At 45.8% G+C, this 12716-nt stretch overlaps 1 protein-coding gene across 4 annotated transcripts in view; it reads right to left on the bottom strand.

The window, feature by feature from the left end:
- Nucleotides 1-225: 225 nt before the first annotated feature.
- The window catches only part of CENPJ (centromere protein J), a 261058-nt gene continuing 248567 nt past the window's right edge, over nt 226-12716 (bottom strand). For 3 of the 4 annotated variants that reach the window (XM_069202296.1, XM_069202295.1, XM_069202297.1), the window contains one exon: nt 226-669. In XM_069202296.1, coding sequence (XP_069058397.1) covers nt 480-669 — 190 coding nt within the window. In that variant the 3' untranslated portion in view covers nt 226-479. The remainder of the gene's footprint in view (nt 670-12716) is intronic. The other variant, XM_069202298.1, reaches the window with a different exon arrangement.

The raw sequence follows: 12716 nt of genomic DNA, 5'->3' as shown, positions 1-12716 counted from the left end.
TGCTTCTTAGTTTTGCATGTAAACAAAAAATACGTACACCTCTATTTTCTCCAAGACGTTAAACTAAATAGCAAAGCTGACAAACATTCACAGATCGATGACCAACAAACGCTCAGTCTGGTATTTATGCTCATCTAGAGCTGTAGTGAACATTGGTAATCTGATGGTTTAAATGAAAAATACGGACACAAACTGGGTCTCAATTAGTAACGTCTTACAAATGCTGCATGTTTATGTCATATATTTTATTTAAGTTTATAGTACAAAAACTCTGCAAAATGGATTTTATACATTATATATACACAGAATATGTACATTTTATGTTAAACACTTCATGTATTTATACAAATGTATTGATATGTTTTTACATTTTAAACTCACACAGCACCAGAGCTTGAAACTTATCGATAAAACTGCAAGGCACTGCATAACAATAAATAGAATGATTACAAACTTCACAACGATTTTAGAAAATGAAACTACTTGGTATCCATTATGACATTGCCCTCTCGGTCCTTAACTCTAACTCTCCCTGAGGTATATTTTGTTTCTTGATGTCCATTGCTGTACACCGTTTTCACAGTTCCATCTGGATATTCGCGCCTTTTATATGAAGTGGTATGCACTTCTCGCTGTCCGTTATTAAATTCAATAATTTTACTTCCATCTCTGCCAGATAAAATAGAAAGAAAAGAAAACATTAAGCATTAAAAGAAACTCTGTTGCATCTGAGGGGTTGTGATTCACCTATGTGAACCTATGTCAGAATTTCATTCACTCAAATCTTTGGCCACAGCCCTGTATCCAAGATGACACTAAGCCTGTGCTCCTCTACAGTATATGCACAACTGATATCCACCACAAAATAATCTGGGGCCAGATGTATCAAATGATTTTGCACTCACAAACTGCGAAATCGGTCGTGTTTGCGAGTGCAAAATCGTGGTCTGCAATGTATCAAAGGCATTCGCAGACCACAAAATGAAAATCGCAAAAATTGCGATTTTCTGCGTTGCGACCTGGATTTTGAGAATCGCAATTTGTGATTCGCAAAATCCAGGTCGCAAGGCAATTCTGCAAAAAATCGCAAATTGCGATTTTTTGCAGAATGGTATTTTGCACATGCAAAATACCATTGTCTGCAACCAGGTGGTAACCTGGCGCAAAATTTAAAAATGCAGTAAAACTGCATATATTTAAATTTAATATGTAAAGCACACATGCCCTTTTGGCATGTGTGTACTTTACATGGAAAAAAATAATAATTGGGGTGCAGGAGAGGGGGCCTTAGGCCCCCAGCACCCTGGCCTTTTGCATTTCTCAAATTGCGATTTCTGTTTCAGAAGAACAAGTTACTTACCTTTGGTAACGCTTTTTCTGGTGGATACACTGACTACCTGTGGATTCCTCACCTTATAAATTCGATCCTTGCGCCAGCAACCGACGGAAAGTCTTCTTCCTAGCTGTCTACGTCGACGAGGACGTCATAATGGCACGGCTCCGCGTGACTCCGTCCGACGTCAACGTGCCAGTAAGAGGCCCTCGTCTGCGTACCAAAGTCAGTTTCACCTCCTTTTTTCGTGCTCTTAAAGCAAATAGGAGTAAACCGACCATGAAAATCGATAAATAATATAGAAAGATATACACACACAAAAACCTTGACCATTTAAACTATCCATTCTTATTGAGAGTTGAAATACATGAATATACAAAAATACATATAGAGAAATATCACTATATACATATAAATATATATGCGCATTCATATACAAACAAATATATATATATATATATATATATATATATATATATATATATATATATATATATAAATATAAGAATAAATATTAAACTAAATACTGCAAGATAAGAGTGTAACCAGGCAGGCAGGCAACGGGGAGGCGGGAGGGACCGTGAGGAATCCACAGGTAGTCAGTGTATCCACCAGAAAAAGCGTTACCGAAGGTAAGTAACTTGTTCTTCTGATGGATACAACTACCTGTGGATTCCTCTCCTTATGAATAGAGTCCCAAGCAGTACCGCACTCGGTGGTGGGTGCCCGCCTGATTACGCTAAGAAATCTTGTAATACCGAGCGAGCAAAGTGACCGTCCCTCCTCATCTCAGAGTCTAGACAGTAATGTTTTACGAAAGTATGGAGGGACGCCCAAGTTGCCGCTTTACATATATCTATCAATGGAACTCCCCTCGCCAAAGCCAAGGATGCAGTTTTAGCCCTAGTAGAGTGGGCCCGGATACCTTCAGGTGGGACCTTTTTTGCCAAAGAGTAACAGATCTTGATACACAGGATGACCCACCTGGAGAGTGTCCTTTTCTGTACAGCTCTGCCCTTTTGCTGACCAGCATATCCAACAAACAGTTGCTCATCCAAACGAAAGTCTTTAGTTCTTTCGAGATAAAAACTCAGGGCCCTCTTAGGGTCCAACCTATGGATTCTCTCTTCTTCTTTAGACGGGTGGGGAGGAGGGCAAAAAGCAGGAAGAGTGATATTCTGCCCTATATGAAAAGGGGTGACAACTTTCGGCAGAAAAGCAGCCCTGGTTTTTAGAACCACTTTATCAGGGAAAAACATAGTGAAAAGGGGCTTAACGGAAAGTGCCTGAAGCTCTCCAATCCTCCTGGCAGAAGTAATTGCGATCAAGAAAACAGTCTTGAAGGCCAAATATCTCAATGGACATGAATGCATGGGCTCGAAAGGCGAACCCATTAAGAATGTTAAAACAAGATTTAAGTCCCACTGAGGCATGTGAAAAGGAGTAGGAGGAAAGCTATTCACCAAACCCTTAAGGAACCTATGTACAATGGGAGACTTGAATAAAGACGGCTGATCCGGAAGGCAAAGAAACGCCGACAGAGCTGCCAAATAACCCTTAACTGTAGCACAGCCTTTCTTCGCCAAACTGAGAACAAACAAAAGTACATCTGAAAGATGGGCCTTTAAAGGATCTTTTTGGTTCTCTCCACACCACAACACAAATTTTGCCCACCTTCCGGCATAAATAGATTTAGTGGAGTGTCGCCTGGACGATAGTATAACATCCACTACATCCGGTGGGAGAGAAAAAGAACTCAGGTTGCCCCATTCAATCTCCAGGCATGAAGGTGCAGGCTCTGGAGGTGGGGGTGTAAAACCTGCCCCTGTGATTGAGAGAGGAGATCTGCCCTGAGCGGGAGACGGAGTGGAGGGCACTGAGAGAGTTGAAGTAGGTCAGTATACCATACCCTTCTCGGCCAGTCCGGCACCACCAATATGATTTGGGCCCGGTCCTGACGAACCTTCCTCAAAACCCAAGGAATCAAGGGTATGGGGGGGAAACGCGTAAAACAACTGGCCGCTCCAGGACATCTGAAACGCGTCCCCCAACGCCCCTTGCATCGGAAACTGGAGGCTGCCGAATAACGGGCAATGCGCGTTCTCCCGAGTGGCAAATAAATCCACCTAAGGAGTACCCCACATCTCGAAGATGTGGAGGACTGGATCCGGATGGAGACGCCACTCGTGATCTAATGAGAAGTGACGGATGAGAACGTCCGCACGTACATTCAACACTCCGGCTAAATGATTTGCCATCAAGCAAATCTGATGGTCCTGAACCCAGGACCAGAGTCGTAGGGCCTCTCGGCAAAGCAGATACGACCCCACTCCTCCCTGCTTGTTTATATACCACATTGCGGTAGTGTTGTCCGTCAGGATCTGAACTGACTGACTGCGAAGGGAAGGGAGAAAGGCCTTGAGCGCCAAACGTACAGCCCGCAATTCCAACAGATTGATATGCAACATCTGTTCTGCTGGAGACCAACGACCCTTGACCTCAGGTCCCCCAGATGAGCTCCCCACCCTAGAGTGGAAGCATCCGATATCACTGTGGCCACTGGAGGGGGCAGTGAAAACGGTTTTCCTTGGGAAAGGTTGCCGTCCTCTGCCCACTACAGGAGATCCGCTACAGTGTCCCTGGAGATCTTTATTGAATCCCTGAGATCCCCCTTGTGCTGGAACCACTGTCTGCGGAGGCACCACTGAAGAGCCCTCATATGCCAGCGAGCATGAGTGACCAACAGAATGCAAGAAGCAAACAGACCTAGCAGGCGTAAGACTTTGAGGACTGGAACTGCCGCTCTACTTTGAAACAAAGGAATCAGCGCCAGAATGTCCCGTACCCGCCGAGGCTGGGGGTAGGCCCGAAACCTTGTTGTGTCCAATACTGCCCCTATGAATAGGAGGCGTTGAGAGGGCTCCAGGTGAGATTTGGGTACGTTCACCGAAAAGCCCAGATCGAACAACAACTGCGTTGTCATTCGCAGATGAGACAACACAATCTCTGGAGACTTGGCTTTGATCAACCAATCGTCCAGGTAGGGGAAAAAACGCTACCTCCCTCTTTCTGAGATGTGCTGCAACAACTGCCATCACCTTTGTGAAGCCTCGGGGTGCTGAAGTAAGACCAAACGGAAGGACCGCAAACTGGTAATGTTGCGATCCGACCACAAAACGGAGATACTTCTTGTGCGACTTGATTATGGGAACATGAAAGTACACGTCCTGCAAGTCGGCAGACACCATCCAGTCTCCTTCGTTCAACGCCAATAGCACCAGCACTAGGGTCAGCATTTTGAATTTTTCCTGCCTGAGGAACAAATTCAAAATCCTCAAGTCTAGGATCGGCCTTAGATGACCGTCCACTTTGGGAATCAGGAAATATCTTGAATAACACCCCTGACCCCTTTCCTGCAATGGTACCAACTCTATAGCGCCCTTTGCCAACATGGCTACAACCTCCTGTTGCAGCAACAAAAGATGGTCTTCTGAACAAAAGGAGGGACGGGGAGGGAAGGGAGGAGGAAACTCCTGAAAGGGGAGAGAATAGACCTTTTCCACAATTCCTAGCACCCACGAGTCTGTTGTAATTGACCTCCATTGCTGCAGAAAAAGACTCAATCTTCCCCCTACAGGAGAAGTATGACTGATAAAGTGGGGAAAACTAGGGCTGCTTCTGCTGTTGTCCACCAGAGGAGGATGAAGAAGAAGAGAGCTGCTGGGCTGGACCTCTAGCCCTACCCCTACCTCGCCCTCTGAAGGCACGATAGGGCGGGTTGGCAGGTTGTTGGACATAGGATTGAGATCTACGAAAGGCAGAACCTCTAGCAAACCCTCGAAACCTACGAAAAGGTCTGTACAATGTAGCAGAAGGGGCCTGCAAACCCAGGGACTTAGCTGTAGCCCGACAGTCCTTAAACCGTTCAAGGGCAGAGTCTGCCTTGTCCCCAAACAGCCTTTCCCCATCAAATGGAAGGTCTATTAAAGTGGATTGTACATCTGACGAGAAACCCGAAGATCTTAGCCAGGCATGCCTTCTCGTAGCCACCGATGTTCCCATGGCCCTGGCAATAGAATCCGTGGTATCCAAGCCAGATTGAATAATCTGCTGTGCAGCAGCTTGCGCATCCAAGAAAAGGGACCAAAAAGATTTTTGCACTTCCTGTGGCAGATCTTTCGCCATCTCCTTAGCAGAGTCCATTAGGGCATGGATCTATCTGCCTATCACACAGGTGGAATTGGTAGCTTTTAGGGCCATGCTGCAAGAAGAGAAATTTTCTTCGAGGATTTCTCCATCACGGAATGTACTGGGGGCAGACTTTGCAGAACATGATGCCCGAACCACCAAACTCTCCGGAGTCAGGTGACGAGATTGAAAAACTGGATCTCCTGGGGCACTTCTATGCCTTCTCGCCACTGCCCTGTTCACAGCAGGAGATGTCACCGGCTTTTTCCATAGGTCCATTATAGGCTCAGTCAAAGCCTCATTAAAAGGCAACAAAGGGTCAGCACCGGAGGAAGATGGATGAAGAACCTCTGTGAGCAGGTTAGTCTTAACTTCTGCCGTGGACAAAGGCAAATCCAGGTAGTCAGCTGCCTTCCTCACCACAGCATGGAAGGAGGCGGCCTCCTCAGTAAACTCCCCCGGAGAAGCAATGTCCTACTCCGGGGAAGTATCCAAACCACTTGCAGTGGCAAGACCCTGGAAATCATCAGAAGGCTCTATCTCACCTTCCTCAAGCCTTCTTAATCCCTCTTCCTCCAGAAGCCTCAACGCCTTCCTTCGAGATCTTAAATGCATCTCCAGAGCCGGCGTCGACAAGGACTCCATCGACGCCGATGATCTCAGACCCTGAACCGGTTCCGGAAGGCTCCCAGATTCAACCAGCGCCGGAGCCGGCGCCGGCAGATGACCTGCTCGACGCCGAATGAACAGAAGGAGATGGAGCCGGTCTGGATGAGGCCATAAATGACGCCGGATGGTGCGGAGAAGGAGCCGGATGAGAAGCCGACGGATCCACGTTCCGGGCGAAGGACTCCTGCCAGGGGAAACCCCCGGCGCCGGACCACCAGGCTCCGTAGGGCATGAATGGAGCAGCCCTGTACGACGCCGGTGAGCCCAAATTGAATGCCAATGGCCCCGTGGGACCCGCCGGTGCACCAGCAGGGGCCATGGATTGAAAAACGGCAAACATCGCATTCAAAAATGCGGCCGGATCGGTCCCTGGAGTCGGGAAAGCCGGGTACTGCTGTGTAGACGTCTGGGGAACATCAGGATCCCTCGGCGCCGGAGAGAAGCGAGGACTACCTTGAGTGACCTCATAGACTGAAGGCGCCGGTGACAACCCCGGACTCTCCGGCTGAGGCGTAACGGTAGGACTCATCTCCCACGTCTTCTGGCGCCGTGACGAACTAGATCTCGACCTCGAACGACTCCTAGATCAGCTCCGCTCCGAACGGCGCCGAGAGTCATGACGGCGTCGAGAGTCATGATGACGCCGCTTCTTATGTTTTTTTGGGAGAAGCATGGGAAGAAACCTTCTTGTGTTTCTTCTTCTTCGCCTTGGCCAAGAAGAGCTTCGCTTCGCGTTCCTTCAGAGCTTTCGGATTCATGCTCTGGCACGAAGAACAACCTTCCACATCATGTTCGGAGCTTAAACACCAAATACAGTCCGAATGGGGGTCGGTCACTGACATCCGACCCCCGCATTCCCTACACGGCTTAAACCCGGACTTCTTCAGAGGCGACATGGTAACTTCAAGAGATCGCTACAGTTACCAACGGGCCAGAAAGAAAAAAACTTTGGCGTCGAAGCACGGAAAAAGGAAAAACTGACATTGGTACGCCGACGAGGGCCTCTTATTGGAACGTTGACGTCAGACGGAGTCACGCGGAGCCGTGCCATTAGGACGTCCTCGTCGACGTAGACCGCTAGGAAGAAGACTTTCCGTTGGATGCTGGGGCAAGGATCAAATTCATAAGGTGAGGAATCCACAGGTAGTTGTATCCATCAGAAATTGCAATTTAGGAAATGCAAAAAATTCGCAGCTATGGGCCAATAGGCCCATAGCTGCGAATGGGGCCAGTATTGCAATTTGCGATTCGGTAATTGCATTTGCGATTTTTAAGAAATCGCAATTACCGAATTGCAAATTTGATACATGGCCCCTTTGCGAGTCGGTAATTGCGATTTCTTAAAAATCGCAATTACCGAATCGCAATGGGCCAGATTCATACATCTGGCCCCTGGTGTGGTAATTAAAACTAAGTGGAAGCTCACAACATCAATTATTCCCAGGACACTTCCAAAGCACCATTTTCTCCCTCCCATTCCAGGTGCACCACTGGGTGGGTTATCAAATGCATAATTCTAGCAGCCGTGAATATATTGATGAAGATGGAGGGCTTAAGATGAGGAATGGCATGTTACACCCCCCTCTTAAGTTTCCTGCTGAGTCAAAAGTCACTGCAAAAGCCAGTATTTTTTTGTCTGCAATTCCCAAAAGGGAACATCTAAATACCCTGTTGAGGCCATCACTGACAATTTTCACACTGTCCAGACCTAAGAAGGTATGGATTTTGGGAGCAGGGGGGCATAAGTGAAAATTCAAAAGGCCCCTACACTGGCACTGACTTTCATGGATTGGCAACATTCCAAAATAAAAATAAAAAATGGCCATTGTCCATGTTTTAAAAATTCTGCAAAGCCTAGGCATTTTGACCAATGAGAACTTCATTTAAATTAATATATATTTATTCATAACATGACTTTTCTGTTTTTGTTTACTTTGCATATTAGTCAGGGATCATCATAACAGCTCCAGAGCAACTTTTAAAGTGTTTTCTGATAATTTTCTGTGTAAAGGATGTGGCGTCAACGGCTGGAGATGCTGACTTTGGAACTGGGGAAGTAGGTTTAAGTCTCTGCTTTGGCTCAACATCGTGTGATCCTAGGCAAATCACTAAGGCCCATATTAAAACTTTTTTTTGCGCCACACTTGCATCATTTATTGACTCAAATGCAGCGCAAATTTAGAAAATACGATTATATTTTGTAAGTATGCGCCACTTTTGGGTAAAAAAATGATGCAAGTCCGGCGCACAAAAAGTACAAATATGGGTCTTAATCTCCCCATGTCTGAAAACATAAGTGTGATCATGTGCAATGTATCTGGTGTTCATTTAAAGCGCTCTATTGCCTTAACGTTGAGTATGCACTATATAAAACTGTAAAATAAAATAAAGCACTGATATCTGATATAGACTTCATCAGGGGAATCTCCCCGACAAGGTCCAGATCTTGTAAGGGACTGCGAAAGACCTGCAGTGGTGGTTAACGAATCAAGATTGGGTCAAGGGCAGATCCCTCTCCTTTCCCCAACCAGATCTTACGATAGTGACAGATGCGTCACTTCTGGGATGGGGTGGCCACATGGGAGAGGCAGAGATCAGCGGTATCTGGCCTCCGGCGGAAACCGGTCTCCATATCAATCTTCTGGAGATCCGAGCATTTCAACTAGCATTAAAAGCATTTCTCCCATCCCTCAAGGGGAAAGCAGTGCAGGTGTTCACAGACAACACCACCATGTGGTATTGCAACAAACAAGGCGGACTGGGGTCGTGGACTCAGTCAAGAGGCCCTTTGTCTCTGGACTTGGCTGGAACGTCAGGGCATTTCCCTGGTGGTTCAACACCTGGCAGGCCCCCTGAATGCCAGAGCAGACTAACTCAGCCGACAATGCATGGTCGACCACAAATGGTGTCTCCATCCGAAGGTGGTGCAAGGTCTCTTCCTGCAGTAGGGAGAACCTTGGTTAGACACTGTGTTCTTCATGGCTCCGCGCTACTGGCATGGAAAGTCGTGAAAAGAAACTGATGTCAGCTCGCCGGGGTGGCGCCTAGATACGACCACAACGTCATCATGGCGAGCACGACGCAAACGACGCCTCAACCGACGCCACCTGATGGCACACAGAAGTACTACTCGAAGAAAATTTTTCCGGATCCAGTCTGACACCTGGGGAAATTCAAAGGTAAGGAATCTGCAACTAGAATATGTCTCTACCAGATATTTTGTTACCAAAGGTAAGTAACTTGCACAACGGGGATAAATACTGATGTTCGAATTCTTTACTGATCCGTCCCTTCCCATAATAGCTCTTTGTATTTTTTTTCTCCAGTTTTATATAGTGCAAACTTAAAGGTATTACAGCGTTTTACATAAGCGCCAGGTACAATAATTGTTTGGCATGGAGATTTGTCAAGAATCGCAGGATGTTAAGCTGATGGAGTCTCTAACCTGGATCCCCAGCTGGGGAACCAAAGCCTGCAGACCTGGACATAATAGCACATTCTTTTACTCTCCATGGATGGGGGGGCGGGTCAACCTCCTCCTGGCAGGCCAAAAGACACAAACCGCTGGTCTGAAGAAGGTATGCTCTTTGTTTTGTCGATATAGAATTTTACAAATCTACAAACATTTAAGGAACGCAACAATCTTTCTTCTAACGTGTAGAATCTGGGAAGAATGACCGTAGTACGAGAGGCTCTTTCAAGGGAATTTGAGTATTATGTTTGGGTTGGTTCACAGGATGTCTGTCTCTTGTGAATTAATTAAAGGGTTTCTTGATAGTGAAATCTTGCATCTCCCCTAACTTCATAGCTGACATAAATGCTAGAAGGGCTGGGTCCTTAGAAATAAACTTGAGATGTGCTTTGTCGATTGGTTTAAAGACAGGCAACATCAGTTTTCTCTGGACAGTGTTGAGCTCCCCCAACACTAGAGGCTCCTAGTACAGGTGGGAGGACTTGAAAGAGAAAAAGTCCCATCATAAATTGCTTTATGTTTACGATTCTCAGGAAGAACTAAGTGGATAAGGTGATTTCTGTTCTCCTACAGCTTGACAGACTTGCAAAGAATAATATTTCACAATCTTTTTTTAGCTAGATTCAAGAACTATGTGAGTATGTATGTGTGTGCATTTCACCAATTTGCGGTTCTGACGGCCTGCATCTGATCGCTGCTGGTGCTCGTGAAAAGGGCTACCGCTAGCACTTTAATAGTATCACCAAAATCCTTCCCAAATTCGGAAAGAAGACAGCACTCCGAGACGGAGGAGAATCAACTTCTGTTTATTTCATGAGGCCACTCCGGACAGAACACGTTTCAGCTGATAAACAGCCTTGGTCATCTAATGAGCGCTATCTCTTGACTACTTAAATACTCTCCTTTAGCACAGATTTAAATACTCTCATGTATTAATGACCAGCAAGGTTGTTCAAAAAGTGTTTCAATCATCACATTACAAACAAAAATTTTACTGCCTCAAGGTTGCTCAAATAATCTCAACATGATGTAAAAATCACTTTGGCAATTTTCGAGCTCAAGTGCACACAAATAAACTTGTGCAAATCTGAGTTTCAATGTTGAATAAAGTACAGCCCCAAAGGGACAAACCTGTTCGATATAGTCCTTTGCTGCCATGCAATGCTCATATGTTACAAAAACGAATCCAATGTGTTAAAAGATGAATCGTTATTAAGAAACACAAACCAGGTCTATCTCAGTCCATGCAACATCCTTTTACCACAAGTTGCTTTACGTCTAGTAGCCTAATTCATCAACTCATTTATCACCTTTTCCTCTGTAACGGTGCAATCATTACTAATGTACCATAGCAGCTAAAACAGTTTCTTCAGCCTTTTTGAATGCTGCAACTTAAGGTGTTGCACAGTTTTTCTGAGTCTCAAATCTGGTGTGATTTCATTCGCCAAACAACTATAGTCCTCCATCTTCCGCCTCGTTGCAAATGTGGAGATGCTCGAACTACTTTGTATTCCCAGGGAGGGGTCTGGTTTGCAGGAAGAAAAAAGCTCCGCCAGCAGCGACTCACCGCTCTCCTCGCCAAACCTTTACTCCCCATCAAAGCCACCTTCACTTCTCCAGTCGTTAACTTCTTGTCCGAGGAAATGCCAACTTGAATACTCATTCACCATTCGAGTCGGGGTGCCCCCGGACAAGAAGTGAACTGTGGTATTCTATCTGTGTAAACAGAATGTTGGGAGGTGAAAGGTTGAGGAAGGCAGAAAGGGCGGTTGGTGAGAGGACCTATCACAGAGGGTGATGAACGGTTGTTAAGCTGTCTCTGGTGGATAAAAAAAACGTACTTGCAACTGCAATCCAAGTGTTTTCTTGTGGATTACTACATCCGTTTGGCGACGAGTGGGAGTCCAGAGGCAGAGTTTGTTCAGAATCACCATTTTGTCTTGTTGTCCCGGGGCGACTCCAGCAAGGCTAAATCACCAAGAGAAGTTTCAGGAAGGTCTGCCCGCATGTAAATATGTATTTTTCAGCTGTTCCTGCAATAGACTAGAGGAGTTTTTCTGCTGTTTCTCCTATGGAGTGGAGGATTCACTTCCCACAACTCACTGCACACAACATTGTTACAGTGGCCATTTTTGGATTGGGCAAAATTGAAGGCGGACATTTTGGGATCTTCCCACAATTCATTGCGCATGCAATGCTTTTAAGGCAGATGTTTTGAATTGGGCAAAAATTACAGCAGCCATTTTGGTTTGGGCAATATTTTTAAAAGTCCAGATTGTTGGGTTTTTCCCATAATTCATTGCATGCATGACATATTTACGGTGGCCATTTTGGATTGGGTGAAAATCAACCATTTTGATTCTTGACTATTTGATTAGTTACCTGCCATTTTGGTTTGGGTTACCAAGATTGTAATTCTATCAACAAGAATTACTTGTTGCCGATCCATGATATTTAGAATTGGTAAGTGTAGGAAAATGGCCCCCTGTTGCAGTTACCCCTCACTTTTTGCCTGATGTTGATGCTGACTTGTCTAAGAAGTGTACTGAGACCCTGCTAACAAGGCCCCAGCACCAATGTTCTTTCACTAAAAATGTATCACTGTTTCCACAATTAGCACACTTCTGGCACACAGATAAGTCCCTTGTAAAAAAGTACCAGTGGTACCAAGGGCAATGTGACCAGGGAAGGTCCCTAAGGGCTGCAGCATGTGTTGGTTCACCCTAAGGGACACCTCACCTAACACATGGACACTGCCATAGCAGATTGTGTGTGTTGGTGGGGAGAAAAAGGCAAAGTCGACATGGCATCCACCTCAGGATGCCATACACACAAAATACTGCCTGTGGCATAGGTAAGTCACCCCTCTAGCAGGCCTTACAGCCCTAAGGCAGGGTGCACTATACCACAGGTGAGGGCATAGCTGCATGAGCAATATGCCCCTGCAGTGTCTAAGTCAATTCTTGGACATTGTAAGTGCAGGGTAGCCATATAGAGTATATGGTCTCAGTGTTTGTCAAAACGAACTCCACAGTACCATAATGGCTACTCTGA

This window comes from Pleurodeles waltl, chromosome 8 (genome assembly GCF_031143425.1).
Source record: "Pleurodeles waltl isolate 20211129_DDA chromosome 8, aPleWal1.hap1.20221129, whole genome shotgun sequence".
NCBI classification, from domain to species: Eukaryota; Metazoa; Chordata; class Amphibia; order Caudata; family Salamandridae; genus Pleurodeles; species Pleurodeles waltl.
The sequence above is the reverse complement of the archived record's forward strand: the minus strand, read 5'-3'. Positions and strand labels throughout refer to the sequence as shown.